General features: G+C 38.1%; 1 protein-coding gene across 7 annotated transcripts; it reads left to right on the top strand.

The window, feature by feature from the left end:
• The first annotated feature begins 87 nt into the window (after positions 1 to 87).
• Positions 88 to 25,693, top strand: bcas1 (brain enriched myelin associated protein 1). Of its 7 annotated transcripts, none has more exons than XM_072696633.1 (22): positions 88 to 201; positions 493 to 553; positions 2,235 to 2,313; positions 3,802 to 4,050; positions 5,054 to 5,317; positions 5,711 to 5,959; positions 6,179 to 6,409; positions 6,983 to 7,231; positions 7,711 to 7,965; positions 10,049 to 10,312; positions 10,723 to 10,971; positions 11,902 to 12,209; positions 15,261 to 15,413; positions 16,333 to 16,392; positions 17,259 to 17,294; positions 17,381 to 17,569; positions 19,062 to 19,142; positions 19,701 to 19,739; positions 20,104 to 20,229; positions 20,342 to 20,425; positions 22,426 to 22,641; positions 24,594 to 25,693. In XM_072696633.1, the coding sequence occupies exons 2-22, from the start codon at positions 515 to 517 to the stop codon at positions 24,657 to 24,659; spliced, it is 3,486 nt and encodes a 1,161-aa protein (XP_072552734.1). In that variant the 5' UTR covers positions 88 to 201; positions 493 to 514; the 3' UTR covers positions 24,660 to 25,693. The 7 variants fall into 7 exon arrangements, 6 of the variants coding, with proteins under 6 accessions (XP_072552734.1, XP_072552733.1, XP_072552736.1 ...); XM_072696632.1 differs by having other exon boundaries at positions 16,330 to 16,392; XM_072696635.1 differs by lacking the exon at positions 19,062 to 19,142 and having other exon boundaries at positions 16,330 to 16,392.

Genomic DNA, 25,693 nt, shown 5'->3' with positions numbered 1-25,693 from the left:
GCCGAGCCACGAGCAGCTAGGCTCTGATATCACTGCAGACTTTCGAGCCCTGCCCATTTTTAGCTTAGGTATATGTGTGCAGACAAATGTATTTTGCAGCTCATTGCTGACGTTAATGCTATTGAAGCGTGGAATACTGCACAAATATTCAGGACCCCTGACTGCCTAATTAGGCAAAAAAGGCTGCAGGACATTAGCAAGGTAAGAACGTCTGCATGTTTTTAAACAACAAAGATGTTATTAAATGCAAATTGGTCATTGTGCTGCTTAGGATAACATAATAATCAAACCTGTTATACAGATTGACCTTTTTAGAGTTTACGTATGTAAATTGCAATCAAATAAGTCACGAAAAGTAAGAAGTTAAAAAAAATGAAACTAAGGAAGTTTAATCATTAATTCTATTACAGTTTGTATTGTACAGACTTGACTTGCACTGCCTAAAAGAATGTAGTACTGGATGTTCTTTCTCATGACATGTTCTCAATGCAGGTCTTCAGCTTTTGTGATCAAGATGGGAAATAGGCAATCCGTTGACATAACAATACCACAGGTAGTGTTGCTTACATTTGGGTTGTTTGACAAAAAAAAAAAAAAAAAACGTTGACCTGAGCACACTGTGGAACTTTCTGTCTGTTTGAGCAAGAAACTTTTAACCTAAGCTCGCCCTAGAATGCTACAACCTGCACTGCAAAATCTGATGTTTATTATAGTTTGCATAGCCCTAGTCAAATGCTTTGTTACTGTGCATAGTGAAGTGAATAGAAGATGACCTTTCCAAAAAGCTTGAAGTTAAAGATTTTTATTATTTTCAACATTTTAAGCATTTTAAGCAAGAATATTACATTTGTTCTGTACAATTTTAGTGTAAACAAAAGTGAAGGAGCACCATGCAAACATTTGGGCACCCAAAGTGAATTAAGCTCTCAGATAAGTTTTAAACATACTCTGACTTCTAAAAGCTTGTACCAGCAATCAGCAACCATTGACTCCTGTAAGCAGTGGTCAAACACTGAGAATTAAAATAATTGATGCCCACAAAGCAGGAGAAGACTATAAGAATAAAGCAAAGTATTTTAAGTAGCCGGAACAGTGGAGGTCATGTTGAGGTCTGGAAGACCAAGAAGAAGAAAAGAAAGAAGAAAACCTCTGTTTTACTGCATATACCTTCAGGACAATTTAGCACACGCTGGAGTGGTGGTGCACTGTTCTACTTCGACCTTCATGGAAGAGACATTAGAAAGAAAAAACTTTCTCTCACCACAGAATTCAGCATTAGAAGTTTTCAAAGTGCATCTAAAGAAACCTGATGCATTTTAAAAAGAAGTCTTGTTAAGTGATGAAATTCTAGAAGCAAACATACACTTCTACAGGAGGATAATAAGCCTAAACACACCTCACAATCCACAATGAACTATCTGAAGAAGTGCAGGCTAAAGGTTTTGCCACGGCCCACACGGTCCTTCTGACCTCAGCATCATCTATAACCTGAAAACAGCAGTGCATGTAAGATGGCCCAAGAATCTCTACAAGCCTTTTACAAAAAAGAATGGTTGGAATTCAGCCAGGCAAGAATGAAAAAACTTTACCTGGCTACACAAAGCCTTCACAAGATATGCTTGCTAAAGGTGGCGTTACCTATGTAGTACATTTTCAACTTTAGGTCATAGCTCATTTAGCTATTCTCAATAACAGAAATTAACAAACCTTCGCCTGCCATTGTTTTATTGGCCAGAGAGAAGAGCACAAAATAATATCACAATTCAACAGTTCCAACATTATTTTGATTTTTATTTACAAACTATGTAATTTTCATTCATCTATGCACAGAACAATGAACTGTTCGGAATTTATTTAATTATTTATTTATTATTTATGAATATTCATATAGTGAGCACAGACTTGTCAAAGTGAGCTTCTTAGAGGCTTAGTTGTAACATTGTGTTAAAACTAACCCCACTGTGTGGAGGCTGTACTTTAGCTGGGTTAGCTCTCACGGTGAGTAGTTTACATGCTTCAAAATGATGCTACTTTACAGTCAGCAAGGCAGAGATTCTAAGTTCTAGTTTAACTGCACAAAAAGTATATGTTTCCTTGACATTGGAGCATATACTCATGTTTTTTGCCTGTTTTTTGACTAATTACACTCTATATGTGAGAACTGTCAATCAAACAGAAGCAATACATTGATTTATAGTATTGTATTGCATTCTATTTCATTTGTTTCTTTCCAGACAGAACATGGTGGAAAAAATGTTCAAAATGGTGCACCAAATGGACATGCTATATCTGGTTCGGATTTGCCTGATGCTGGTAGGAATATTAATGGGTTGTAAGACTGACTGTAATCTTAACTGCTATGTATAGTAATGTTATTTGGGCAGATTTACACTTGTATCAAGATTTTTATAAAAAGGCTTTATGATCAACAGAATCAACCCACATCCACCCATGTTTCAGACTGCATTATGAATTTTAAAGTAATGTTGTTGCTATATAAACTTTGGGCGTAGACTGGTGACAACAGCAGTGACAAAGTGCTGTTTGATTTTCTCTTATGCATACAGCATCTGGCTGAACTGGTAGTCATATAATAGAATAAGCAAGCTGCACAGAGGAGGATGCCTTGGGAAAATATTGATATTTGAATGATGAGACAGACTGGGGAGTTCTGATTCAGTCAGCTTTCACAGATCATTATTGATGACTCATGCATTTTTAGTTAGCTTGTGGATTTCAGCCAGTAAGCTTTGTGTACACTTGGTAGTGTTGGATGTGCCATTTGTGGCTACTGGTAACTCCTTGGACAAAGCTTTCACAAGGGAGTGGCCAAGCAGGCCCATGTTTCAAATCCTTTCACAAGTCCACTGACATGGTTGCATTAATAAGAAGGGATTATTTGGCATCCATGACATCCTATAACATGCTGACTGATGCTGGTACAGTCTACAATAGCTTTTCTGGAAATGTCCAGTGACTGTGTGGTTGTGTGTATAGAGAAATGGACCTTACATTTTTTTCTGTAGTTTCAGCAAAGAATCCAAAATTCCTGAAGGATAGTCGAGTGAATTATAGAATCATATAATGTTACTGTTTATATTTGATTTACATGCTATTGTCACAATGAAATCAAAACCTTATATTTTTTATACAGCATTTAAAAACACTGTGAACTCAGAAAGGGTCCAGAAAAGCTTGAAAGAGTATACATTGGTGGCTCAGCGGTTAGAGCTCCGGGCTATTGATTATTTATTGTAGAAAAACTTACTGATTCTGATTTCTTTACAGTGGTTGTAATAGGAACCAGAGGTTGTGATGTCTACAGCACAAGTATATGCATATTATTTGCTATCCAAAAGCAATAGTAAACCTAGACATCTTGTGAATTGAAATGCAGTGTTACTAATGGTAAAAGAGTGGTAAATACAAACAGTGCCTTACACCCTGCATATTCACCAAGAATGGACACAGAGTACCAAGCTATTGATGACAGGGTTGTGGATTCAGTACCTTGGCCCTTCACCCTCCCTTCTCCCTGGGCGCTGCAGCAATGGCGTGTGCCCACTGTCACTAATGTGTATGTGTGTGTTTCCAAACTCCATCTGTGTCCAACACAAATGGTAATTATGGTTATCTTGTCTAAAAACAATCTTTAAAAATGATAATAAAACAATGTTTCAGGGGTCAGCGGTGTGTTTACCACTATTTTACACAGTGCAACAGTGATGATCATATTTAAAACGAATGCATATATTTTTATGGGCAGCTCATTTGTAATCTTTTTAATTTCCTCATCTCCAGTATCCGTTGAAGTATCAGTACAGCAAAACAGTGAACCACCCGCCGTGACTCAAGCAAATAGCACAAACCCAGCACCAGAACCAGTACAAGCCAGTGTTGAAGTCGTAGCTGTGGAAGTATCACCTGAGCAAGCAATCCCAGCAGACATCAACATCTCCACCAATGAAGATGCACCAAAGCCAGCTCAGACAGCCAACTTCTTCAAGATGTTCAAGAAGAAGTATGAACCAGTGGCTCCTGAACCAGAAGGTAATGCCGCAGCTGAAGGACAGATCAAAGTCCTTTGAGTGGTTTGGTGTGAAGCGGTTTACCTCTGGTCACATGCGCCTTGAGTAACAGGGTAATTTGTGAATTAGGCTAGTTCACATAAAAATGCAAGTGTAAACACACTGAAGATGCACTTAAACCAGATACAAATCTAATCAGTCAAACCACTTCAGGAGGTGGTTTGAGACACATTTAAGCTCATGTTAAACACAGCAGTGTAAACACATCTGTCTCCCCAAGACACATTCCACAATCAAAACCCCTCCCAGTACAACTGAAAAACCAGTAATGATTGCATCGCAACAAGCAAATCTGCATGTTCTGTCCCACACAGCAATCAGATTTCAGTCTGATTAGCCGGAGACTAACAAGTGTACATAAATGTGAATAAAATCTTATTAGGACACATTCCAGATACTAGTCACATGAAGTAACCAGGTGTAAACTGGGTCATAGACACAGATTTTTTTTACAGTAGTGGTGATAGAAACAAGGAGTCGTAAATGTGAACAACATAAATATAGATATTTTAATATCCAAAACCACAACATACATGTGTCCTCTGAGATTAAAATGGTGCCAAAAATCCAAATATAAAACATCTTTCATCTTTCATGTACCTCTGTACAATAAATGAATAAAAAATCATTTCACGCAGTGACTTTCTGTGATGTAATTTTAGAGGCAATTGGACTTTTGGACCCAATCACCATTGTTATGAACAATTCTAAATCTGCATGGGACATTGGAATGGTGCATTTCACATCAAATCACTCAAAATGAATGTATTTATATGTATTATGCAGATGTTTTGAGAAATATATAGTATTCCCCTTTAAAATTGATAATGTATTTCCTTCTCATTTATACAGTAGGTGCTGTTCAATGATACAAGGTTTAGCAACAGTGGTGATCATATTTTAAATGAGTGTATGTATTTGCATGAGCACCCCTTTTGTAATCTTTTTAATTCCCTCATCTCCAGTATCCATTGAAGTATCAGTACAGCAAAACAGTGAACCACCTGCCGAGACTCAAGCAAATAGCGCAAACCCAGCACCAGAATCAGTACCGGTCAATGCCAAGGAAGCCAGTGCTGCAGTCGTATCTGTGGAGGTATCACCTGAGCAAGCAGTCCCAGCAGAGACCAAAACACTACCCAATGAAGAGGCACCAAGACCAGCTCAGACATCCAGCTTCTTCAAGATGTTCAAGAAGAAGAATGAACCAGTGGCTCCTGAACCAGAGGGTAAAACTTCCGCTGAATGACAATGTGTATATATGACCATGCAAGCCATGCAACTACAGTATGTTAATGTACATTATTACATAACATTTAGTTATATGGCAAGACCAATAAACAGCCTTAATAGCCTTTGTGACCTCTTCAGCTCAACATACAACTTAGGCCAACATGAAACCCCTCCCAGCCATGACATTCTAACTAAGGCGGATACCTGTGTTTCCCCAGTGTCCTCTTTTTAAAAACCAAAATATGGTCACACAACCATTTTGAACAAATGTTTTTTTTAGGTAATGTTCAGCACACATTCAACCAGGTATGTCCAAGCTTTTGACTGGTACTGTATATATTTGCATGGACATTGCGTTTAAAATATTTTTAAAAATTCTTCATCTCTAGTATCCGTTGAAGTATCAGTGCAGCAAAACAGTGAACCACCTGCCGAGACTCAAGCAAGTACTGCAGACCCAGCACCAGAATCAGTACAGGCCAGTGTTGCAGTCGTAGCTGTGGAAGTATCACCTGAGCAAGCAATCCCAGCAGACATCAACATCTCCACCAATGAAGATGCACCAAAGCCAGCTCAGACAGCCAGCTTCTTCAAGATGTTCAAGAAGAAGAATGAACCAGTGGCTCCTGAACCAGAGGGTAAAAACAGGTCAAAGTCCTTCAGATGGGTTTGGTGTGAAATGGAAAGATTTCTTTATAGTAGTGGTTATAGGAACAAGGCGTCTTAATGTCAACAGAATACATCTAGCCATTTTATTTACTATCCCAAACCACAACATATAAAAGTCAAAATGAATAATACCTTTGTTCTGCATCCACCAGTTGACAGAATTTCCTTTTTTATTCCTTCATTTCTAGTATCCTTTGAAGCTTCAGTGCAGCAAAACAGTGAATCACCTGCTGTGCAAGTAACTCAAGCAAGTAATGCAGACCCAGCTGCAGTCGTATCTGTGGAGGTGTCACCTGAGCAAGCAATTCCAGCAGAGATCAGCATACCAGCCAACAAAGAGGCAACAAAGCCAGCTCTGAAAGCCAGCTTCTTCAAGAAGCTCAAGAAGAAGAATGAACCAGTGGCTCCTGAACCAGAGGGTAAAGCTTCAGCTGAAGGACAGATCAAAGTCCTTTAGAGTGGTTTGGTGTGAAAAGATGCATTACAGTAAAACTTACAGGAATGTGCCCATTTTATATACTACCCCAAACCACCAGTAAACCTAAACAAATCTTCTGAGATTAAAGCATGCACGGCTGTGGTCGGAAATGCACATATTGCTGCTGTCCAATGAAAACCGCATTTCTCTGTTTTTGTCCAATTTTTGTTTTCTCCATCGTTTGAAGAATATAGCTGCCCTGTACACTGTGTAAATACTTCAGGATGAGCAACATAAATGCTATAAATTACTAGGAATAAGCTCTTATTTTACTTTAACTTCCGTTAAAGTTAGGAACATTTTTGCCTTATCCTATAAAGTCATGATTTTGGAGATACACATTTTTCATTGGAAAGTGAGGATATGCTTATCATAGGTATTAATGTCATGGCTTTATTGCTGTTGTTTATATATATATATATATATATATATATATATATATATATATATATATATATATATATATATATAAATGTCATGGGGAGCTCATCTTTTTTAATGTCTTCATTTCTAGTTTCTATTGAAGTATCAGTGCAGCAAAACAGTCAACCACCTGCCATGACTCAAGCAAGTAATGCAGACCCAGCACCAGAATCGGTACAAGCCAGTGTTGATGTTGTGTCTGTGGAAGTATCACCTGAGCAAGCAATCCCAGCAGACATCAACATCTCAACCAATGAAGATGCACCAAAGCCAGCTCAGACAGCCAGCTTCTTCAAGATGTTCAAGAAGAAGAATGAACCAGTGGCTCCTGAACCAGAGGGTAAAACTTCAGCTGAAGAACAGATCAAAATCCTTCAGAGTGGTTTGGTGTGAAATGGATTATTGTAGAGAAACGTACTGACTCAGATATCTTTACAGTAATAGTTATGGGGAAAAGGGGTCATAAAGTCAACAGTATAAATATAGCTATTTTATTTACTATTTATGACTGATAAAATGGTGATTCGTTTAAAAATAAAACTGCCTTTGTACTGCAAGTATCTCTACACCATGAATGGATAAAGCTTTAAAAAAAGTAAGATAAAGTTTTTCACAAAAAAATCATAAACCACAGTAACTTTTCACAGTAACTTTTTTTTTTAAACAAAAAATCTGAATCAGCACATGTCTTTGGAATTGCACAGTTCACATTAAATCACTCTGAATGATTTGTTCATATATTGGTAAGAAAAATCTCAATCACTGAATTATGTAGGAGTTTCAAAAGGTTGACAGAAATCCAAATTCCTTCATTTCTAGAATCCTTTGAAGCTTCAGTGCAGCAAAACAGTGAATCACCTGCTGTGCAAGTAACTCAAGCAAGTAATGGAGACCCAGCACCAGAATCAGTACAAGCCGGTCTTGCAGTCGTATCTGTGGAGGTTTCACCTGAGCAGGCTATCCCAGCAGAGATCAACACAGCAGCCAACAAAAAGGCAACAAAGCCAGCTCTGAAAGCCAGCTTCTTCAAGAAGCTCAAGAAGAAGAATGAACCAGTGGCTCCTGAACCAGAGGGTAAAGCTTCAGCTGAAGGACAGATCAAAGTCCTTTAGAGTGGTTTGGTGTGAAAAGATTAATTACAGTAAAACTTACAGGAATGTGCCCATTTTATATACTACCCCAAACCACCAGTACACCTAAACACATCTTCTGAGATTAAAGCATGCACGGCTGTGGTCGGAAGTTTACATATACTCATCATATATATTAATGTCATGGCTTTATTGGGTTTTCTGAACTATTTGTTTTTCTGGGGCAATGAGTGTACAACATTCATATGTAATAAATAAACAAAACCAATAACTGTGTGCACAGGTTTGAACTTTTGGGGGGATTTTCAAAAATCCACACAGTCTCACAATTGTACATACCATAATATATATATACAGCACACCCAAAATATGGTGAAAATGTCTATAGCAAGTTGCACCTTAAGCATTCCAGCAGTTTCCAGTTCATGGCAGGCCTGTGCCTTGGTGGTTCTGGAGTTTTTCCTGAACATCTGAATTAGATTCCTCTCAGCTGAGAGTGACAGTTTGTGTTCTTTTTCTCTCAAGCTTTGACACAGTGGGTACACATTCTGATAACCTGTACTTATGCATAGTAGATTGAACTGATGATCTTAGGATATGCTGTTGTTTAGCACTGGCTTGAAGAGACATTCCTGACTTGTGTAAATCTACAATCATCCTTCTTAGATCTGCACTGAGCTTCTTGGACTTACGCCTTTGTACAGTATATTGGTAAATCCAATGAGTGCTGTCATACAACCCCTTTTTATTGGAGCACAGAGAAGGTACCAGCTGTAATCAGTCATGACTATTAAAAAGTAAGTTACGAAAACCATGGCCATGGCAAGTTAAAAGACATTTTGGAACTCTCAACACCACTAAGTTTATTACCTTAATGGATGTATGGATACTTTTGACTGTATGTATAATTGTGACCAGAGGTGTAACGGTACATGTATTCGTACAGAATCTTTACAGTACGGGGGTAACGGTTCATTATGTGCAATTTCACAAAGAATACATGGTGCACATAGCGTGCACCATGTATTCTTTGTGAAATTGCACATAATGAACCGTGTCCATATGTACCATACATATGGAAATTTTACAAGCACACATGCCACAAAAAAAAAAAAAAAACAGCTGTATGCCATTGGATTTGCATGGTATTGTGGGAACTGTAGTGTTTTAGAAGTATTGCTATAATAACTGTAGTCTTGCTTGCCACCTCCTACATTCTGGCTCCACTCCCTCGTCCTCTCTCTCCCTCTCACTGTGGTTGTGTATAGGGGATATACTCACACGGGCAGTATTTACTTTCTTTTTCCCTTTTTTCTCTCTCTCTTTATTCCCATTGGTCTGTTGTGAAGTGAAGCAACTGAAAATAAACAAGTATATTAAAGACATTTTGCTCTTTAAACGTTTCCATTAGCGCTTACTTATTCAAACTCGTGAAATTGTGGTTTCACTTTACTGTTTAATAAACTACATGCTATGCTAGATGGAGCAACTTCAACTTGCACTGTCTGTTCAAAATAAATTGAAGGTTTGCTTTCTTTTTCCTGTTGTACCGAACTTGTACCGAACTGTGAGGTCCAAACTGCGATACAAACCGAACCGGGAATTTTGTATACCATTACATCCCTAATTGTGACCATGTTTTGGTTTCAGAAAAACCCACTTTTATTATATGTTGTACACACATTCAAAGACATCACTAAAAAACCCAATATTGCCATGACATTCATGTCTATGATGAGTGTATGTAAACTTCAGACTACAAGTGTACCTCAGGTAAAGTGTATCTCAAAACAATCCTAAAACAATATTTCATGCATCAGGCAATGCATTTATAACCATTCACAATCACACAGTAACTTTCTGTAACAACTTTTAGAGGCATTTGAATGTTTTTATCAGCACATTTATTAACAATTTGAAATCATAATTGAGTTCTCCTTTAAAGCTGATCATATTTTTTTCTTGTGCTTTTCAAAGATATGTGGTTTTAGAACAACAGTGATGGTTATATTTTAAGTGATTGTATGTATTTGCATGGACACTGCATTTGTCATTTTCTCACCTAGTGTCCATTGAAGTATCACTGCAGCAAAACAGTGAAACACATGCTGTGACTCAAGCAAATAATGCAAACCCAGCACCAGAATCAGTACAAGCTAATGCCAAGGAAGCCAGTTCTAAAGTCTTATCTGTGGAAGTATCACCTGAGCAAGCAATCCCAACAGAAATCAACATCTCAACCAATGAAGAGGCCCCAAAGCCAGCTCAGACAGCCAGCTTCTTCAAGATGTTCAAGAAGAAGAATGAACCAGTGGTTCCTGAACCAGAGGGTAAGAACACAAATGGTTTTGAACTGACAGATTCAGATTTCAGTGAGTACAGTGGTGGTACGGATAAAAAAAATGCTTACATCTCAAAAATGATAAATCATAAACATGTTTCAGGCACCGGGCATCATATTCACAATTACTTCACACATTAACTTTCTGTGAGGTAACTTTTAGAGGCATTTTAAAGTTTGGTTCCTATAACCATTATGAACAAGTCTTTGAAATTGCACATTTCACAAAGGCAGTCATTTTAAGTTTAAAGAATCTCAGTGACTGAATTATGCAGATATTTTGAAAAAAATATATAGAACTCCTCTTATAAGCTTTCCTTCACTTGTACAGTTATATTTTGAAAGATTTTATATTTGATACAGCCATGATGAAAAAGTAGTCTTTTTTTTCATCTCTAGTATCCGTTGAAGTATCAGTGCAGCAAAACAGTGAATCACCTGCCGTTACTCAAGCAAATAGCGCAAACCCAGCACCAGAATCAGTACAAGCCAGTGTTGAAGTCATGTCTGTGGAAGTATCACCTGAACAAGCAATCCCAGCAGACATCAACATCTCAACCAATGAAGATGCACCAAAGCCAGCTCAGACAACCAACTTCTTCAAGATGTTCAAGAAGAAGAATGAACCAGTGGCTCCTGAATCAGCAGGTAATGGTTTACACCCTACATGTATTCTCTACTGTGAATGGATAAAAATGTTATAAGCCAAATGATTAACTCAAAACTATCAGAAAATAATGTTATAACCTGATGAAAGTAATTTAGAGAGGTATTTTTAGAGTTAACAACCATATGAATACTAGAGTTTCCTCAAAGCCATCTTTTTAGATTTGTCAAAAGTTTGAACTTTCCTGCCCTTATATTGAACCCAATTTATGTAAACAATATTCAAGTCAAGTCAGATTTATTCACTTAAATACAGGATTCACTTTTTATCAAATTATTGTGAATGCTTAGATTTCTCCATTAGGAAGCTCTAACTTTACTTAAATTTCACAACATTTAAGTCGAGCTGTTTTATATATTGTAAAAAAAAAAAAAAAAAGTAAGAATGATTAGAATTTTTATTTCAGTGAACATTGGATAATATGTTAATTGAAGTATATTGTAACTTACTATGTGACACATTAGTTTAGTTTAGCCACAACAAACCTAAAACTAAGCTTAATTAAACAGATTGTGTTAAAAAAATATTTTTGTTCAGCTACCAAAGGAATACTACTTGGGCCTAAAAATTTAAGTCAACTTTTTAGAATCATGAAATGCTTTAGAGGTATAGTTTATTGAAAAATCTGTTCCATTTTTTGTTTAAATAAGGTCTGTCCATGTTGTTATACTAAAATAACATTAACTTTTTACTGAAACAAATTAAACTAAGATTTGGGCATGTATTTATGAGAGATGGTGACAGTCCAAATCCAGTATTTGTTAGCCATGTTAGCCTAGAATTTCCAATTAGTTATTAGTGTTAGTTCTTCCTACTGTAAGGCTATAGTATTAAATACCCATGGCTTGAAATACAACATCGATTATTCAATTTTTTTGTGGTTTTATTCATTTTATTTCCTTCATCTCTAGTAACCTTTGAGGTATCACTGCAGCAAAACAGTGAACCACCTGTCATGACTCAAACACGTAATGCAAATCCAGCAACAGAATCAGTACAAGTTAACGCCAAGGAACCCAGTGCTGCAGTCGTATCTCTGGAAGTATTACCTGAGCAAGCAAATGTGCCAGCCAATGAAGAGGCACCAAAGCCAGCTCAGACAGCCAGCTTCTTCAAGATGTTCAAGAAGAAGAATGAACCAGTGGTTTCTGAATCAGAAGGTAATGCTTCAGCTGAAGGACAGATCATTCCAGAAGTGCAGACAGATGGCCAGAAGTCTGTAAGTACTGCACCTCATGACTAACACTATTAATTCACTCCTCTTCTGCCAGCGGTCCATTTGTTTCATTGACTAAAAATACAACTAAATTCAACAGATGTGTTTAATTGTTTGAAGGTGAGTATCAAGCCTGGTTAATAAAAGTTGGAATTGGGGCTCCGAGTGGTCCAGCAGACTGAGGCTGGTTTGAATCCCTGTCATTCTGCCTGCCAGTGTGATGCACATGCACATGGCACATGCATCTGCTAGACCATGCATCAGAGCTTTCCTCTGAGTGCACTGGTTGCCTGGTGATGTTGCATCGATGTCAGTTCGAAAAAGAGGTGGTGGCTGGTTGTGCATGTATTGGAGAAGGCTTGGCTATCTAAAACTGGGTAAAATGAAAAAGGTGGACTTTTGCATTTAACAGGACAAGACCTCTCCACGTTTCCTGAATTTTATTTGGTGGATTGGCAGAATGCTTGACCATTTAAGCTTTAAAAACAAGTAAAAGACATTTTCTCTGTCCTCAAAGATACAGGTTACTAATGCCGGGTGTGGGTTCTCATCCATGCTCTGATATATCTCAAATAGTAAAATGCTAGTTTAGTGACCACATTTAGGACATTCTGCAGAATAACCTTAGCAAAATTTTAATTGTGACCCCAGATTTCATTCATGTGCTATAGTAGTCATGTATCATGTTGAGAAGTAGGGTGTTTTGATTATTCTGTTTATTGACCCCTCACAAAAAGAGAAATGCTTCATTTGCACAGCACATGAAGAAAACATTGAGGCTGCCGGCATACTCTATTTGCCATTGTCCGTAGGCCTTGACTCTGAAATTATGCACGCTGCAGAGAGGCTGTCATTACATTTGATTGCCTCTGTTCAGAAAGTGCCCACGTCCAAAGATATTACTGATTCAGATCCATTCGTGCAGAACATCATACTTGGAGCAACTGCCGCTGACGATGATTCTGAAATAATTAAAGCTGGATCAGCTGAACCTGGGGCCCATTCTGAGGCCCTTCAAATGCTCAGTGTAGCAGAGACAACACCTGTTGTTGAGGTGAACACTGGGGCAGCAATTGCGGAGGAAACAACAGTTGGAGACAAAACATGTCTGTTTAGTCTGATGCCTCAGACAAGTTACCAGTTGCAAGGGAAAATGTTTCAGTCACTCAGCCAGCTTTAGAAGCAATGGAAGAAGAAATGATTGAGAAATCAGTTAACAAACCTGAGGAACTCCTGGTATTCTTGCTACTAGAGAAGCACCACTTTGTGAGGAGCCATTGCACTACAGTCCCATTGGGAAAAAAGCTGGATGATCATTGATGAGCCTGTTTCTGCAGACGATTCTACAGAAGTCACACATTTGCTTCGTCAGCTGAAGTCTACTTGCATTAACACTGTAGAAGACTTTTCATTTAATGTGGTCAGCGCGATTGTCCATGCTAAATAAAGAGCCATTCACATCACTGTCGATGTTTGCTCGAGCTTGGGCAATGAGTCAAAGTGTGGGAAAAAGGCCAGTAGTGTCACTGGCGTTGTGGGTGAATCAACAGCTGAGGAACAAGAGGGACATCACAACTTTCAGAGTAGCGTAAGTCTGACCAACTGAATGCAAGTATGGATTTTGTTGGATGGACTATAGATCATCCAGCATGAAAGAACTCACTGCATGAAGGAATTCAGCATTAATTGTCAGTTGAAAGTTAGTGTAAACCTTGGTGTTGATACACCTCATAATCTATATGTTAAAAAACAATGGGTCATTTTAATGTGATATATGTATATGAGCTCATTCAGACATTTTAAGGATCCCTGTTGCCAACAGCCATGTGAGATTGCCACCATTAGTTTATTAGCATGGTGTAGATTTACTGTAACTAAGCTGCGCATATATACATTATCAAAATTGTACATAGCTAGAAACTGTAATAGTAACAGTGGCTGTCCTGAACAGTCTCCAAATACAGAATGATTTAGGCATGCAGTTTAATCAGTAACAATTGCTTCCATTAACCTACATTACCTACATTAAACTTATAGCTCCAGAGGAAAACATAAGTGTCAAACTTCAGACTCAAAATGTGTCTTGTTGATCTCATTATTTTGCCCTTGTGTAGTCTTACCATTCTACCAAAGAATAGCCCCACCAGTTTGTACTTGTCCCTGTAGTTACTGAATAATACGCCTTAGTGTGTAATAAGCATTGCTGCTTTAAGGGATTAAGACAACACTAGGGTTAAGGTGACACCATGACTAGGATAGAACTGGATAATGGTAAGTATAATGGTACAATGGTGGTCTTGGTGGTATTAATGATATATAGGTTTCTTCTGATTTGTGGTAGTATCTTACTTGTAGTAGATTGAAACAACTTTTTGCCCTTTGTCAAGGAAGGCCTGAAAGCACTGAATCCACCACTTTCCAGAATCAAATTGATCAAATTGTAGCACAATTTTGGCTGCCCTATATTAAACACAGCTGTATGAAAGTTAACATCTGAGTTTAAATCCAAGTTTCCTCTGTGATTTATTGAACGCTCAAGTGATTGTCACTGTAACAGCTATAATCAGGGTGTGCACTGAACACTGTAATTTTGTTTTGTCTGCAGAGACAGCTGTTTTGTCTCCATTCTCAGAAGATCAATGTTTTCCACTGCACTAACAATATACTGTTACCAGCTAATCGACAGCACAAAGTCAATTGCTAGAACGTTCTGGCAGCATCCATTTTGACTGAACCAGTGAAAAGGGCACAAGGCGCATAGGTTAGGTATTCTGCAATGTAATTTTACAACAATAACAGAAATGCTATACAGTAGCTAATCTAATTCTAAGCATGAGACACACAGGCTTTAAGTCCAGAACATAGCTGAATATCAATGAGTGAGGGGGAAAAAACAGGCATTAATGAAAGGGTGATTGTTACTGGAGCTCTGAGTAGGCAGAGGCATGGCTGGAATTGTGCAGCACGTCAATGCAGCGATTAACAACTACCGCACATCAGCTGTAGGACTGTAACACGTTTCTCCAAGGGCTAATTCTCTGGGTTCATCTATAGGAGCCTCCTGACATAAAGGGAAGTACACAGGCTGAGAAAGAGCCACAGGGCGAATCGCTCAGTCCCAGCGTCGCTGAGGTTGCAGAAGACAGCGCTCAACCAGAGGAGACTGACCCAGAGGAAAATCCAGTTATGAACTTTTTCAAAACCCTCGTAAGCACATTTATATTGTTTTTCAATCCTGCTACTTTGTATTAATTTGATACTGATGGCAAAGCATGGTGGTTACCAATTGATAATAATTATTATTAATGGACAATTGATGATTAATACAGTATTATTTTGGTTGAAAATGGAATGTGCTTTTTTATGAGAAACTGCTTCTTATAAAGTAATATATACAATATTAATATAATATATACAAGATAAACTTCTAAGTATGGTAAATGGATGGAAAGTGATTTATTGAAATACAGTGATTACTACAAAATACATAGAAACAAATAGCATTAGATTAACAGTATGTCAAGCCTCATTAAAATGACTGTCCTGACATTGTATAATTGTAAATGATAACTATCAGTATACTTTACACAAGATTTTCAAAATTCCTAACAACGCCAGAGTTGATCTCTTCTGAGAGTTCAGCTATTCCCTGGCGCTGTGCTAAATCAAGCCTTTGAACATGTCAGAATGTGGCAGCCTTTTGTTTTGCTGCATAATGTGTGCTCACAAGGGGAGGCCTGTGCGTTTGGAAATTGTGATGGGCCTTGATAAAGCATGGGAAGGCCTACGCCATCTCCAGAGGACAATGGGCAACTCAATAAGGGAACATGTTCACTGTGAGTCCAGCCATGGAGCTCTTTGTGGGCTTGTGGCAAACGCTAGCCAGTCTGAACTGCGTCTTCACAGCAAGCCATTATAGTCTTTTTCCCTCTCTGTCTTTTGTTAAATACATATCTTTATTACCAAGCCCCTACTACCATCCAGTCTCAGGCACCAGCTGGGGACGGAATAGGCTTCGTAGATGGAATACCTGAAGGAGAGATATATGATAAAGCATGCAACCATAATGGTTTTCCACAGTCACTCGAATATTTCCATGTCTCCGTTCTCTTTTTTGCAAAAGAAGGTGGGTCCGACCAAAGCGACAAAAGAAGCAGCAGCTGCTTCCGATGCCTCCAAAGACCAGGTAAATAACTCTACTGCAGTATTGATGAGAGGCTGTGGACCCTTTGCAATTGTGTTTTTTCCGCTGTTTGTGGTTTAATGCAAATGTATTTTCAGCTGACTGACTTTTCCAAAAGAATGATTAAGCCATAGTCATGTTCCGATAGTTCCTGTGATTGTGTATCAGATTCTCATTTGTGCATTGTTGGGCTAATGAGGCTTTACGATTTATTCTCTCAGTGCCAACTTGGGGTCTATTCATTTTCTTCAGTTGCTTTGTTAGATCTTGCTTTTTGCTGCGGTTTACTTCAGGTTAATGCATCATGAAAGACTACAATTCAATGAAGACCCTTTGTGTTTTCATGGCCATTCATAATCAACCTAGTTGACTGCAAACATATGTATTTTTGCAAGAAATTCACTGAGACCCAACTGGAAAAAGATCATTAGAGCCACTTAAGTGTTAGACATCACTAGTTTACTGTAAGATTCCTTTAGGTCCAATTTGTAAACCATCTTCACAACACATCTGGGATTAGACACAGGTCAACTGTTAAACCAATAAGATCTTTTACACTGTACTCTTAGCCCATCATACAAAATTACATCAGACATTCATTAGTCAACAGAAGCCTTCAATGACCAGGTATATGGAACAAAGCCAGAGCACTGTGCTAAAGCTACTGTGACCCCTGCTTCAGGGGCTTTCCACACCAGCAGCTTGCTCAAAAGCTGCAGAAGATGCTTCCACATTCCATCCCAGCATGCAGTCAGCACCAAAGGCCTCCACAGAAAGACTTTCATTAAAGCATGGAATTCTTTGCTTCAGCCTGTGTGCATCTGCAAATGTTTGAAAAAAATTTTTCTGACCTCTTTTTCAATGCACAGTCACAGAAGGAGATCCCGTCGCCCCCAACAGCAAATGTAAGAAGCTCCTCCAGTGGTACAATTTTAGCAATGTCTAAAATCTGAAATTCCATTCCAATTGTTTAATTGTCTGCTGTTATAAGGTACAGGAAGCATTGAAGGTGCCCCCGCCTCCGCCGCCAGCTCCTCCAAAGATGGAGAGTAAAGCAGAACCAGCCATAAAAAAAGAGGAGGCCCCTCCAGCAGAAGCAGCAGCAGCAGCAGCTGCCAAAGAGACCCCCAGCAAGGCTAAAGCTAAAGACAGTCCATTTGGCAAGCTCTTCCGTCCAAAGGTAGGCACGCTTGTGATACCTGTGTATGAAATCCAATATACTGCAAAATATATAATAATATATTCCATTCAAAGAATATTACTAAAAAAAACAAAAACAATTTGACTCTGTATATCAACATTTTGCTCCAAGTATAGAGCAAAACATATTACTCAGTGAAATATAACATCACATATTGAAGGGCAGTTTACACTAATATAAGGTTTGGTTGAATGTCCAAATCAAACATTTTAATTAAAATGTGCAGTAACTCAACTGGTTTGTAAAAATAATTAAAAGTAAAAATACCAATATTCAATATCAGTAATACTCTAATTAAGTTCAAACTATTATTTTTCCTCCTTATATCACCTACAAGTAAGTAGATAGAAGGTCTAGGGTTGATGTGTGGTATTTACATTTACTACATCCTTAAAAAGAAAATACTGAAGGTAAACTCAGAAACACTTAAAGGCCCAGAAGACGCCTGATCACAATCCTCTCAAGCATACATTTCACCTACTGAAGGTAAAATGCACAGGAACAAGTAGAACTGCAGAAAGATAAAGTAAAGGCCTGGCAGAGCATTACACAGTGTCTGGTAATGCCTGTAGGTTGGGTTCAGATTTCTGGTAGTCATTGATTGCAAAAGATTTGCAACCTAGCATTAAAAAATACTATTTAATTTATCATTATCTTAGTTTGTCCAAGAGAGCCTCCGAGAAATGTGAGGGCTATGCATGAAAATGGTTGTAATTTGGCAATTTCTTTTAAGATGTAAGTGCATTCAAATGATTAAATATTAATAATTAAATAACTATAAATTCATTCATGTCCAAATATTTATAGACATGTAAGTCATATTGTTAGATATGGAGTTCTTGCTGTAGGATAGTATTCGAGTGGTTTGTTAATGCAATCAGAATAAAAGAAATACAATAGTTGAACTAATAGGTGTCTGGATTGGTAGCATTTCGGAAAAGAACAATTGGCATGGGTCTCTGAGTGGCTCAGCGGTCTAATGCGCTACCTGGGGTTGCGAGTCTGAATCCCGAGCCATGGTGCTTTGCCATCAATGGCCAGCGTCTAAAAGGGCACAGTTGCCTGTGATCTCATTGGATGGGCCCTCACGACTCTTAGGCGATTTTGCCTGGCTCAGGCGTCTGTTGGCTGGTGTGGTGGAGCTGGGAACCCGGCACTACCCTCAGAGTGTGTTGGCTGCTGCATCAGTGACAGTTCGAAAAGAGGTGGTGGCTGACTTTGCGTGTATCGATTTGACAAGATTTTATAAACAAAAAATACAAATAGTATGACACGTGGTATCATGCCATCTTTAATTGCAATATATGTCATATGTATTAGGGATAACAGCTAGCAACATGTGAAAATGCAAAATAATTTAGCAATACCTCTTTGAATAACTATCCTGCATGGCAGCATTTTGTCAGGTGATTCTATCAGTTTGACAGAGACTAAGTCGTGACACACCATAACAGAGTGATGTTAATTTGAGGCATTGCTAGGCAAGGTGGTGTCAAAAGTTCAGGCGGTTACAGCGAGCGGAGCCAGCGCCCCTGCCAAGACATCAACAGCGGTAAACAACAGCAACTACAGAGAATAGCCATTTTTAAATTAACAAGACTTACACATTTGAAGTGTTTCATCACTGATGCCATTACGTTAATTGCATCCTTTGATCATTCAGTGTTCAGTGACTGATTCTGTTAAATGTGTCATATTATTAAGATCATTTGTAAGTGGTTGTTTTCTTTACAATGACAATTACAATCATTTGTGTCAGGTTCATTATTTCATGCCTCATTATCATATGCATTTTAGTGAAATTGCCCAAGCTGTTGATAGAATCTGCAGAAGCAAAAATTCCACTTAACATAATGAACAAACAACTGAACTTCCACTACAGTTACATCATGCTGACACCAGCCATTACCTCATATGACAACTGTCGGCCAACTAAGCCATGAGTTTTGGGTCTCATCCACTTCATTCCATCACTTAATAACTGATGTCAAATTTATTCAGGCTCCTTACAGGCATTGTACCACAAGTAGCTGAGTTATTGGGATTTTGCAAAGGTTCATGGGAATTGTAGTTTCTTGCCTAGTTAACGCAAATATCTGCTTACCAACAGTCTGTGGTGAAGGAAGAAGCACAGCCAGTTGTGGTACAGGTAAATAAGTTCAGCACTGTTTTAATCTGACCTTTTTTTAAAATCACCTTTTGGGCTGCATGCAGAACCAGGCCTGTCTCTTTTTTCCTTCAGGTCACAGTTCATAGACAGTTACCTTTTTGTAACACTTAGCCATTAAAACTATTATACTGTTCCATGTGTATGAATTGCACGTTGCAGTTCATTTCCCCCTTGTACTTAAGGCATGATTTAGATGCTTCAAATTCCTCTTGCGATTCTGCTCACAAAAGCTGTCCTTGTTCCTTTAAATCTATTTCCCATACTGTTGCTTCCTTAATGTATTTCCTACTTCACTCTCTCCTTTTTAGTCCTGCTTATACTTTCTCCTGGTCCCCACTTTAAGGTAGATGCATCCAAGACTAGCACCCTTGAGGCAGCCGCCAAACCAGAACCGCCTCCGGCCCCCAAGCCAGAAGAAAAGAAGTCAGAGAAGAAGCACTCGCCCTTTGCCAACTTGCTCAAACCAAAGGTAAACAGACTTGGAGCGCAGAGCTCAAGGCTGCCACTGTGTGGCGTTTGTCAAGCAGTTCTGTGGGTGTTTTGAGTGAACACATGAATAACCAGGCTTGTGTGAATTTGAGGTACTGCTAGGCCAAGTGACCTCTAAGATCCAGGCAGCTGCATCAAGTGCTGCCGCCAGCGTCTCCCTTGGCACTGGAGGAGCGGTAATTAGTGATATGTGACTAATTAGTGATAGCCATCTTGGAATTAACCAGACTGACTGAACTAAGGCAGTTCAAGGCTGTGTGTTGTGACGTACTATGACTGACCTACTTATACTGTGGTCAGATAACTTGTCTCATGTTTTACTGTTTTGTGTGATCGTTCTCAAATGCTTAATATGAAATTTACATCATTTCCCCTTTACTCCCATGTAGGTGACCTGTCAAGACATGTGTAGGATTGCCACCTGTCTAGGTTTTCCCTAAATCCTGCTTCTTCTTATTCACACATACTAGAGAGAATCCGATCCAATGTATTGGGATCAGGGTCGATTCAGGCACATTTTATTAGCTTGAGTATCAGCTATTTTAATCCCAGTCCCAGTCCAGAGTTTTTGTTTTAACCATGGTGTTCAGAGCATTATCTCGTGGCCCTAAGGTGCCATTATTGGACATTATTGCCCAGCCAGCAGCAGTGCAGATGTTCTTAGCAAGTAAATAGAATAGAGTCTGCAGTGTGGAACTATTTTACAGTGGAACATGAAAACAGACCATAATATCTGAAGCTTTATAAAACTATCACTGAAACATTCTGTTTTACCAGCAGGAGAACCGCACACTTTCTTTGTTTTTAAACCAGCACTGTAAAGGGCATTCAGGATAATGTGGATGCTAATGTTAATGCTAATACACGCATGCTATAAAAATATCAGCACATTAATCCACTATAAACCAGTTATTTTACATCAGGAGTCAACAAACAACGACAGATATCAGTCCAGAGTGTGTACCACTACACACACACAAAGTAATTAGACTGCAGTGTTTTAAAGGAAATTGGAGCTGATTGGTTAGGGAGGAGAGTCTGGATTAGATATTAAACACACTATAAATGTGTGTCATTTTAAGAAAAGTCTCTACTAAACTAAATAAATCAGTCCAAAATGTCTCATTATAGAAAATTAACCTAAAAATAAATGCGATTTTATTTCAGTATCAATCAGCATCATTTAAAATATAGAAAAAAATATTAAATTAAAAGAAAGTTGCTGTGAATTAAGATGTAGAAATGTGAATAGTTTTCTTTGTTTAGTCACTTTATTTTTGTCATTGTATCACATGGTCTTAAGTAAAAAGTGACTAAAGTTTGCCTCTTTAGTTTTGCACTGAAGCTACGAGGCCAATATAGCCAAAAATAATAAAAATAAAGCCAATAATAGGCTTTTTCTGAGCCTTGTATCCTAGAATCTGAGGCCTGCTTTGTGCTGCATGCTTATATCTCACTTGCCTCAAACCACACTGAGGTGTTGAGTGTCCTCAAATATACTTGCCTATGTGGTTTCTGACACTGTATAACATCCTGTTAAAATGAGCGGAGCAATGGACCAAATCCAGGCCTCAAGTTTGCTGTTGCTACTGTATCTGCAATGGTATGTGTGCAAAGATGTCTATTTGAGATTATGTAGTCATTCAACACAGTTGATATATTTCTGAGATTAATGAATGCAGTTTGCAGAATATAAATTATTGGGTATAACTGGATAGCTTTTACTGGTTAGCTATATTAGCCTCGTAGCAGTAGTGTACAATTGAAAAAGTAAACTTCAGACACCAAACATGTCTTGGCTGATTGACTACATCTGGGTTAAGGGGAAATTTGGGCAAATAATATATATATTTTAAATATTTTACCAAATTGTTCCTTTAAAGGCAGGCACATGCTGCTATATGTAGCTACCAGTTTTGTTATACTCACCAGGACTACAGTTAATCTATTTTCTATGCTTTTTAATCACATAATAGTGACCATAAGTACATAGGACCATAAGTAATGACTTTTTCTACTTTCTCTAATTTTCTTATCACATTCATCTTTTAATCTCTTGTCCTCTTTTTGAAGTTGTTTTTGTCTGCCTCTTTCTTTGTAATCAGTACAGATAAAAGAAGCAAGGCGGTCCTGGGAAGTGTAACATGCTGATTCTCTTGATGTGATTTGATTAAAGGCTAAAGAACCCAAGAAAGAAGCCCCTGCAGCAACCCCCACAGTTGCAGAGGCCACTGCAAGCGCCAAGGCCAAAGAAGAGCCAAAGCCTGCCGTTGCTGCTGCTGCTGCAGCCGCCCCGGACAACAAGTCGGTGGGCAGTGCAGATAACCCTTCGCCCAGTATCCCCCGCAAGCTAGAGAAGAGGAACTCCATCCAGCTGTTCTTCAAAAATCTGGTAAATTGATGAAATGAACTCCACAAAACCAAGTGTTTAGCATTAGATAACATTAGTGGGGCTGTCAAAAGTACGTCAGGCACAGAGGTGTAATCATCCTCTTGTCTATTCTCCTGCATGACTTCACTGTTAGATTGCAGTATGTGTACAGTAAAGCAGTCTTACTGATTTTTTTAAAGCAGCCAACGTGGTCGCCCTATAATTTTGAGCATGTTGAAACTCAGAGTCAGCATCAGCGAAAATACAACAAATTGATTGAATGAATGATGGTTCAAATATATATTCAGTCAATACACATATTTACATCAGCAGAATTATATATATATATATATATATATATATATATAAAATATTATTATATGAAATAACATATTTTTTATTGTTATTATTTAAATGTATTGTATTATATTATCTCAGCAACTTTGTTGAACCAATTGAGGCACAAGAAATAAACATTATAGTGATAAATATACTGTAGATGATAACAGTGCACATATATAATCTATATATCTATCATATATATATATATGTTATATATATTTTACTGAAACGTCTTTTCAGATAACAAATCCTATCTAATATCTGGCAAATATTTCTCAACTTCTTAAAATTGAAATAATATTTTATTGAAAACTTAACAGTTTTTAGACTAAATCATTTTAAAACTTTAGACTAAATCCTTTTTAGAGTAAACTCAACTTTTAAAGAAATCACTGGTTAGTGTTGTCTGCACTGCCGTCTGCACTGGTCTAACAATATGGCCTTATATGCGTTTGGCACTCTCATTTCTAGCTCTGCTAATATGACATAAATCTCGGTACAAAAAGTTTCTGATGCCTTTTACAAGAATGTGTATAAAAACCCCCTTTTGCACTATGATTCACTTGTGGTTTTGTCCTAGATGTAATGTCTGCAGCGAGTAACGTGTTTCTACCAGTGGTCTATTCTGACCACTAGGTGACCTCATTTGGCAAAAATAGATGTGCAACTCTCACTCCCCAGCTGTTTCAACATGGTCTTAACTGCAAATTCAGCTCAGGTGTTTGGCAGTTAAGAATTCTTTTAAAGAAGAATTCCTCCCCAAAACCCCCGAAACAAGTTAAAAGATTTTAATAGATCTTCGGATATCAGATCTCACTTAGTCAGTCTGAAAACAGTGTTGTTTGTATTTCCTAAAACAGCTGAACATGGTGACTTCTGCCTAAGATCTATGTGGAGCACCCATGATGTCACATTTAGGAATCATTTTGGTTCAAATACCATGTTTGTAATAGAGATGTGTGAGTGTGAATAGCCTTTTAGAGGTCCAATAAAATGAATGAATCAATACTTTGAGATAAAGCAATAAAGGACCCAATATTTATCAGTTCACAGCAGTATACATGAGCACATTCTATACACCTTAAGAAGAGGAAGGGGGGTAGGGAAGGGTGTCAAGGGGCATGAAAGGATGTGTGTGGGGGGGTTGACCTTAAAGGACATCCTTTTTTTTGTTACTGGGAATCTTATTCTGGAGCAGTAAAATGAGAAAAGTTGCCATGTCTTATCAAATTTGAGAGCAGAATGAAGCAATTTTAAGATGCCTCACACTTTATGGAACCAACAGTTTTTGGCATTGCCTAAAGAGCCATTTGAAACACCTTTTATTTTTAAGAGGGCAATATTACTAATATTTACTAATTACTAAATGTGTAAAGCTGCTTTGTGACAACAACAGTTGTAAAAAGTGCTAGACAAAAGAATTTGACTTGACTTGATATACATATCATTACTCAGAGCGCTGGCTGCAAATTTGAGGAAGATGCATCAGGGAAGCATCTGCATGTAGTTGTCCAACAGGTTATGATCTGTTATGCTTAAGGCAGTATAATGAACCTTAGCAACAACTGTCACTGTAAAGCTAAGTTTGCCTTTGTCTCTAATGTTGAATCTGCTTTTGATGTGTCTCTCAGAGTCAGAAACGTCACTCTGACGCTGGAGTGCAAACGGAGGCTGTGGCACCTGAGAAGGCCAAGTAAAAGCCCTACTTTTCATCGTCTACAGAGAAAAAAAAAAGAAACCTTCGCATGTACATAGGTATACGCATCTGAATGTCCTGACCGGGGCGGGGTTCATTCCTAATTGACCCTCCACTTCCAAGATGAACTGAAAACTGAAAGTAAACTGAAGGATCATTAAACAAGGCCATTGCCATGAATAATTGTCAAATCCAAATCTTTCTACTCCCAACTTAAAACCCGGGCCTTAATCTCAGTACTTAAGCCACATAGACATGGTTGATTCTTTATATGTTGTGCAAGGAAGAAGGAAACTTAGCAAAGTTGTAAGAGGGTCCAGAGACTTGAGGTGAGTTTTTGGAGGGTTTTGTAATAAGTGTGATGAAGAAATGAAAAACAGAGATGTTGAGTAATACTAAAATTCAATGTGATGGCACACCGTTTCTGTTATAATGTCTGTTGTATGTTATGTTGTAACGTCTGTTAACTACACCTATCTAAAATGAACTGATACGCTCTTTTGTTTAAAAGCTTGGTATTCTGTGCATGGCACATCAAAACTAGTGCCATATTTCCAGCTTAATGATTTTTGGAACATCTGATATTTGCACATTTTTGAAAAACATTCTTATGACTGTGAAAACAATCTGCCAATAACACACACTTATTTCACCATTCAATCAAATTCAGAGTTCCTAAAGTCAATGTTAACCCCACCTTAAAGGGCTTTTTCATGTCGTTTGGGGATGAAACCTGTTTCTGTTTCCTCTGATTGGATTACTGTCAGGGTTTGACCATAAGATGCCCACAGCTAGAGTTTCATGCATTGACATGACATTTTTTTTTTAGGTAACACAAATTTTGCCTGTCTCATGTCTCAAAAGCATGTCTCATTATTGCATGCCCGCTGTGTTAAATGTCAAAAGTGTGTTAGCAGTCTTTGTGGGCAGTCTTTTTTTTTTTGATACTACTGTAAACCATGCTTTCTCTAGCCAACACTAACACTTCCACATGGCTGCTATTACTCTCCAAATAAAATGCTTACTTGCTTTCAA

Source organism: Salminus brasiliensis, chromosome 14, assembly GCF_030463535.1.
Source record: "Salminus brasiliensis chromosome 14, fSalBra1.hap2, whole genome shotgun sequence".
Lineage (NCBI taxonomy): Eukaryota > Metazoa > Chordata > Actinopteri > Characiformes > Bryconidae > Salminus > Salminus brasiliensis.
Note: the sequence above shows the minus strand (reverse complement) of the source record. Positions and strands in the feature narration are given on the sequence as shown.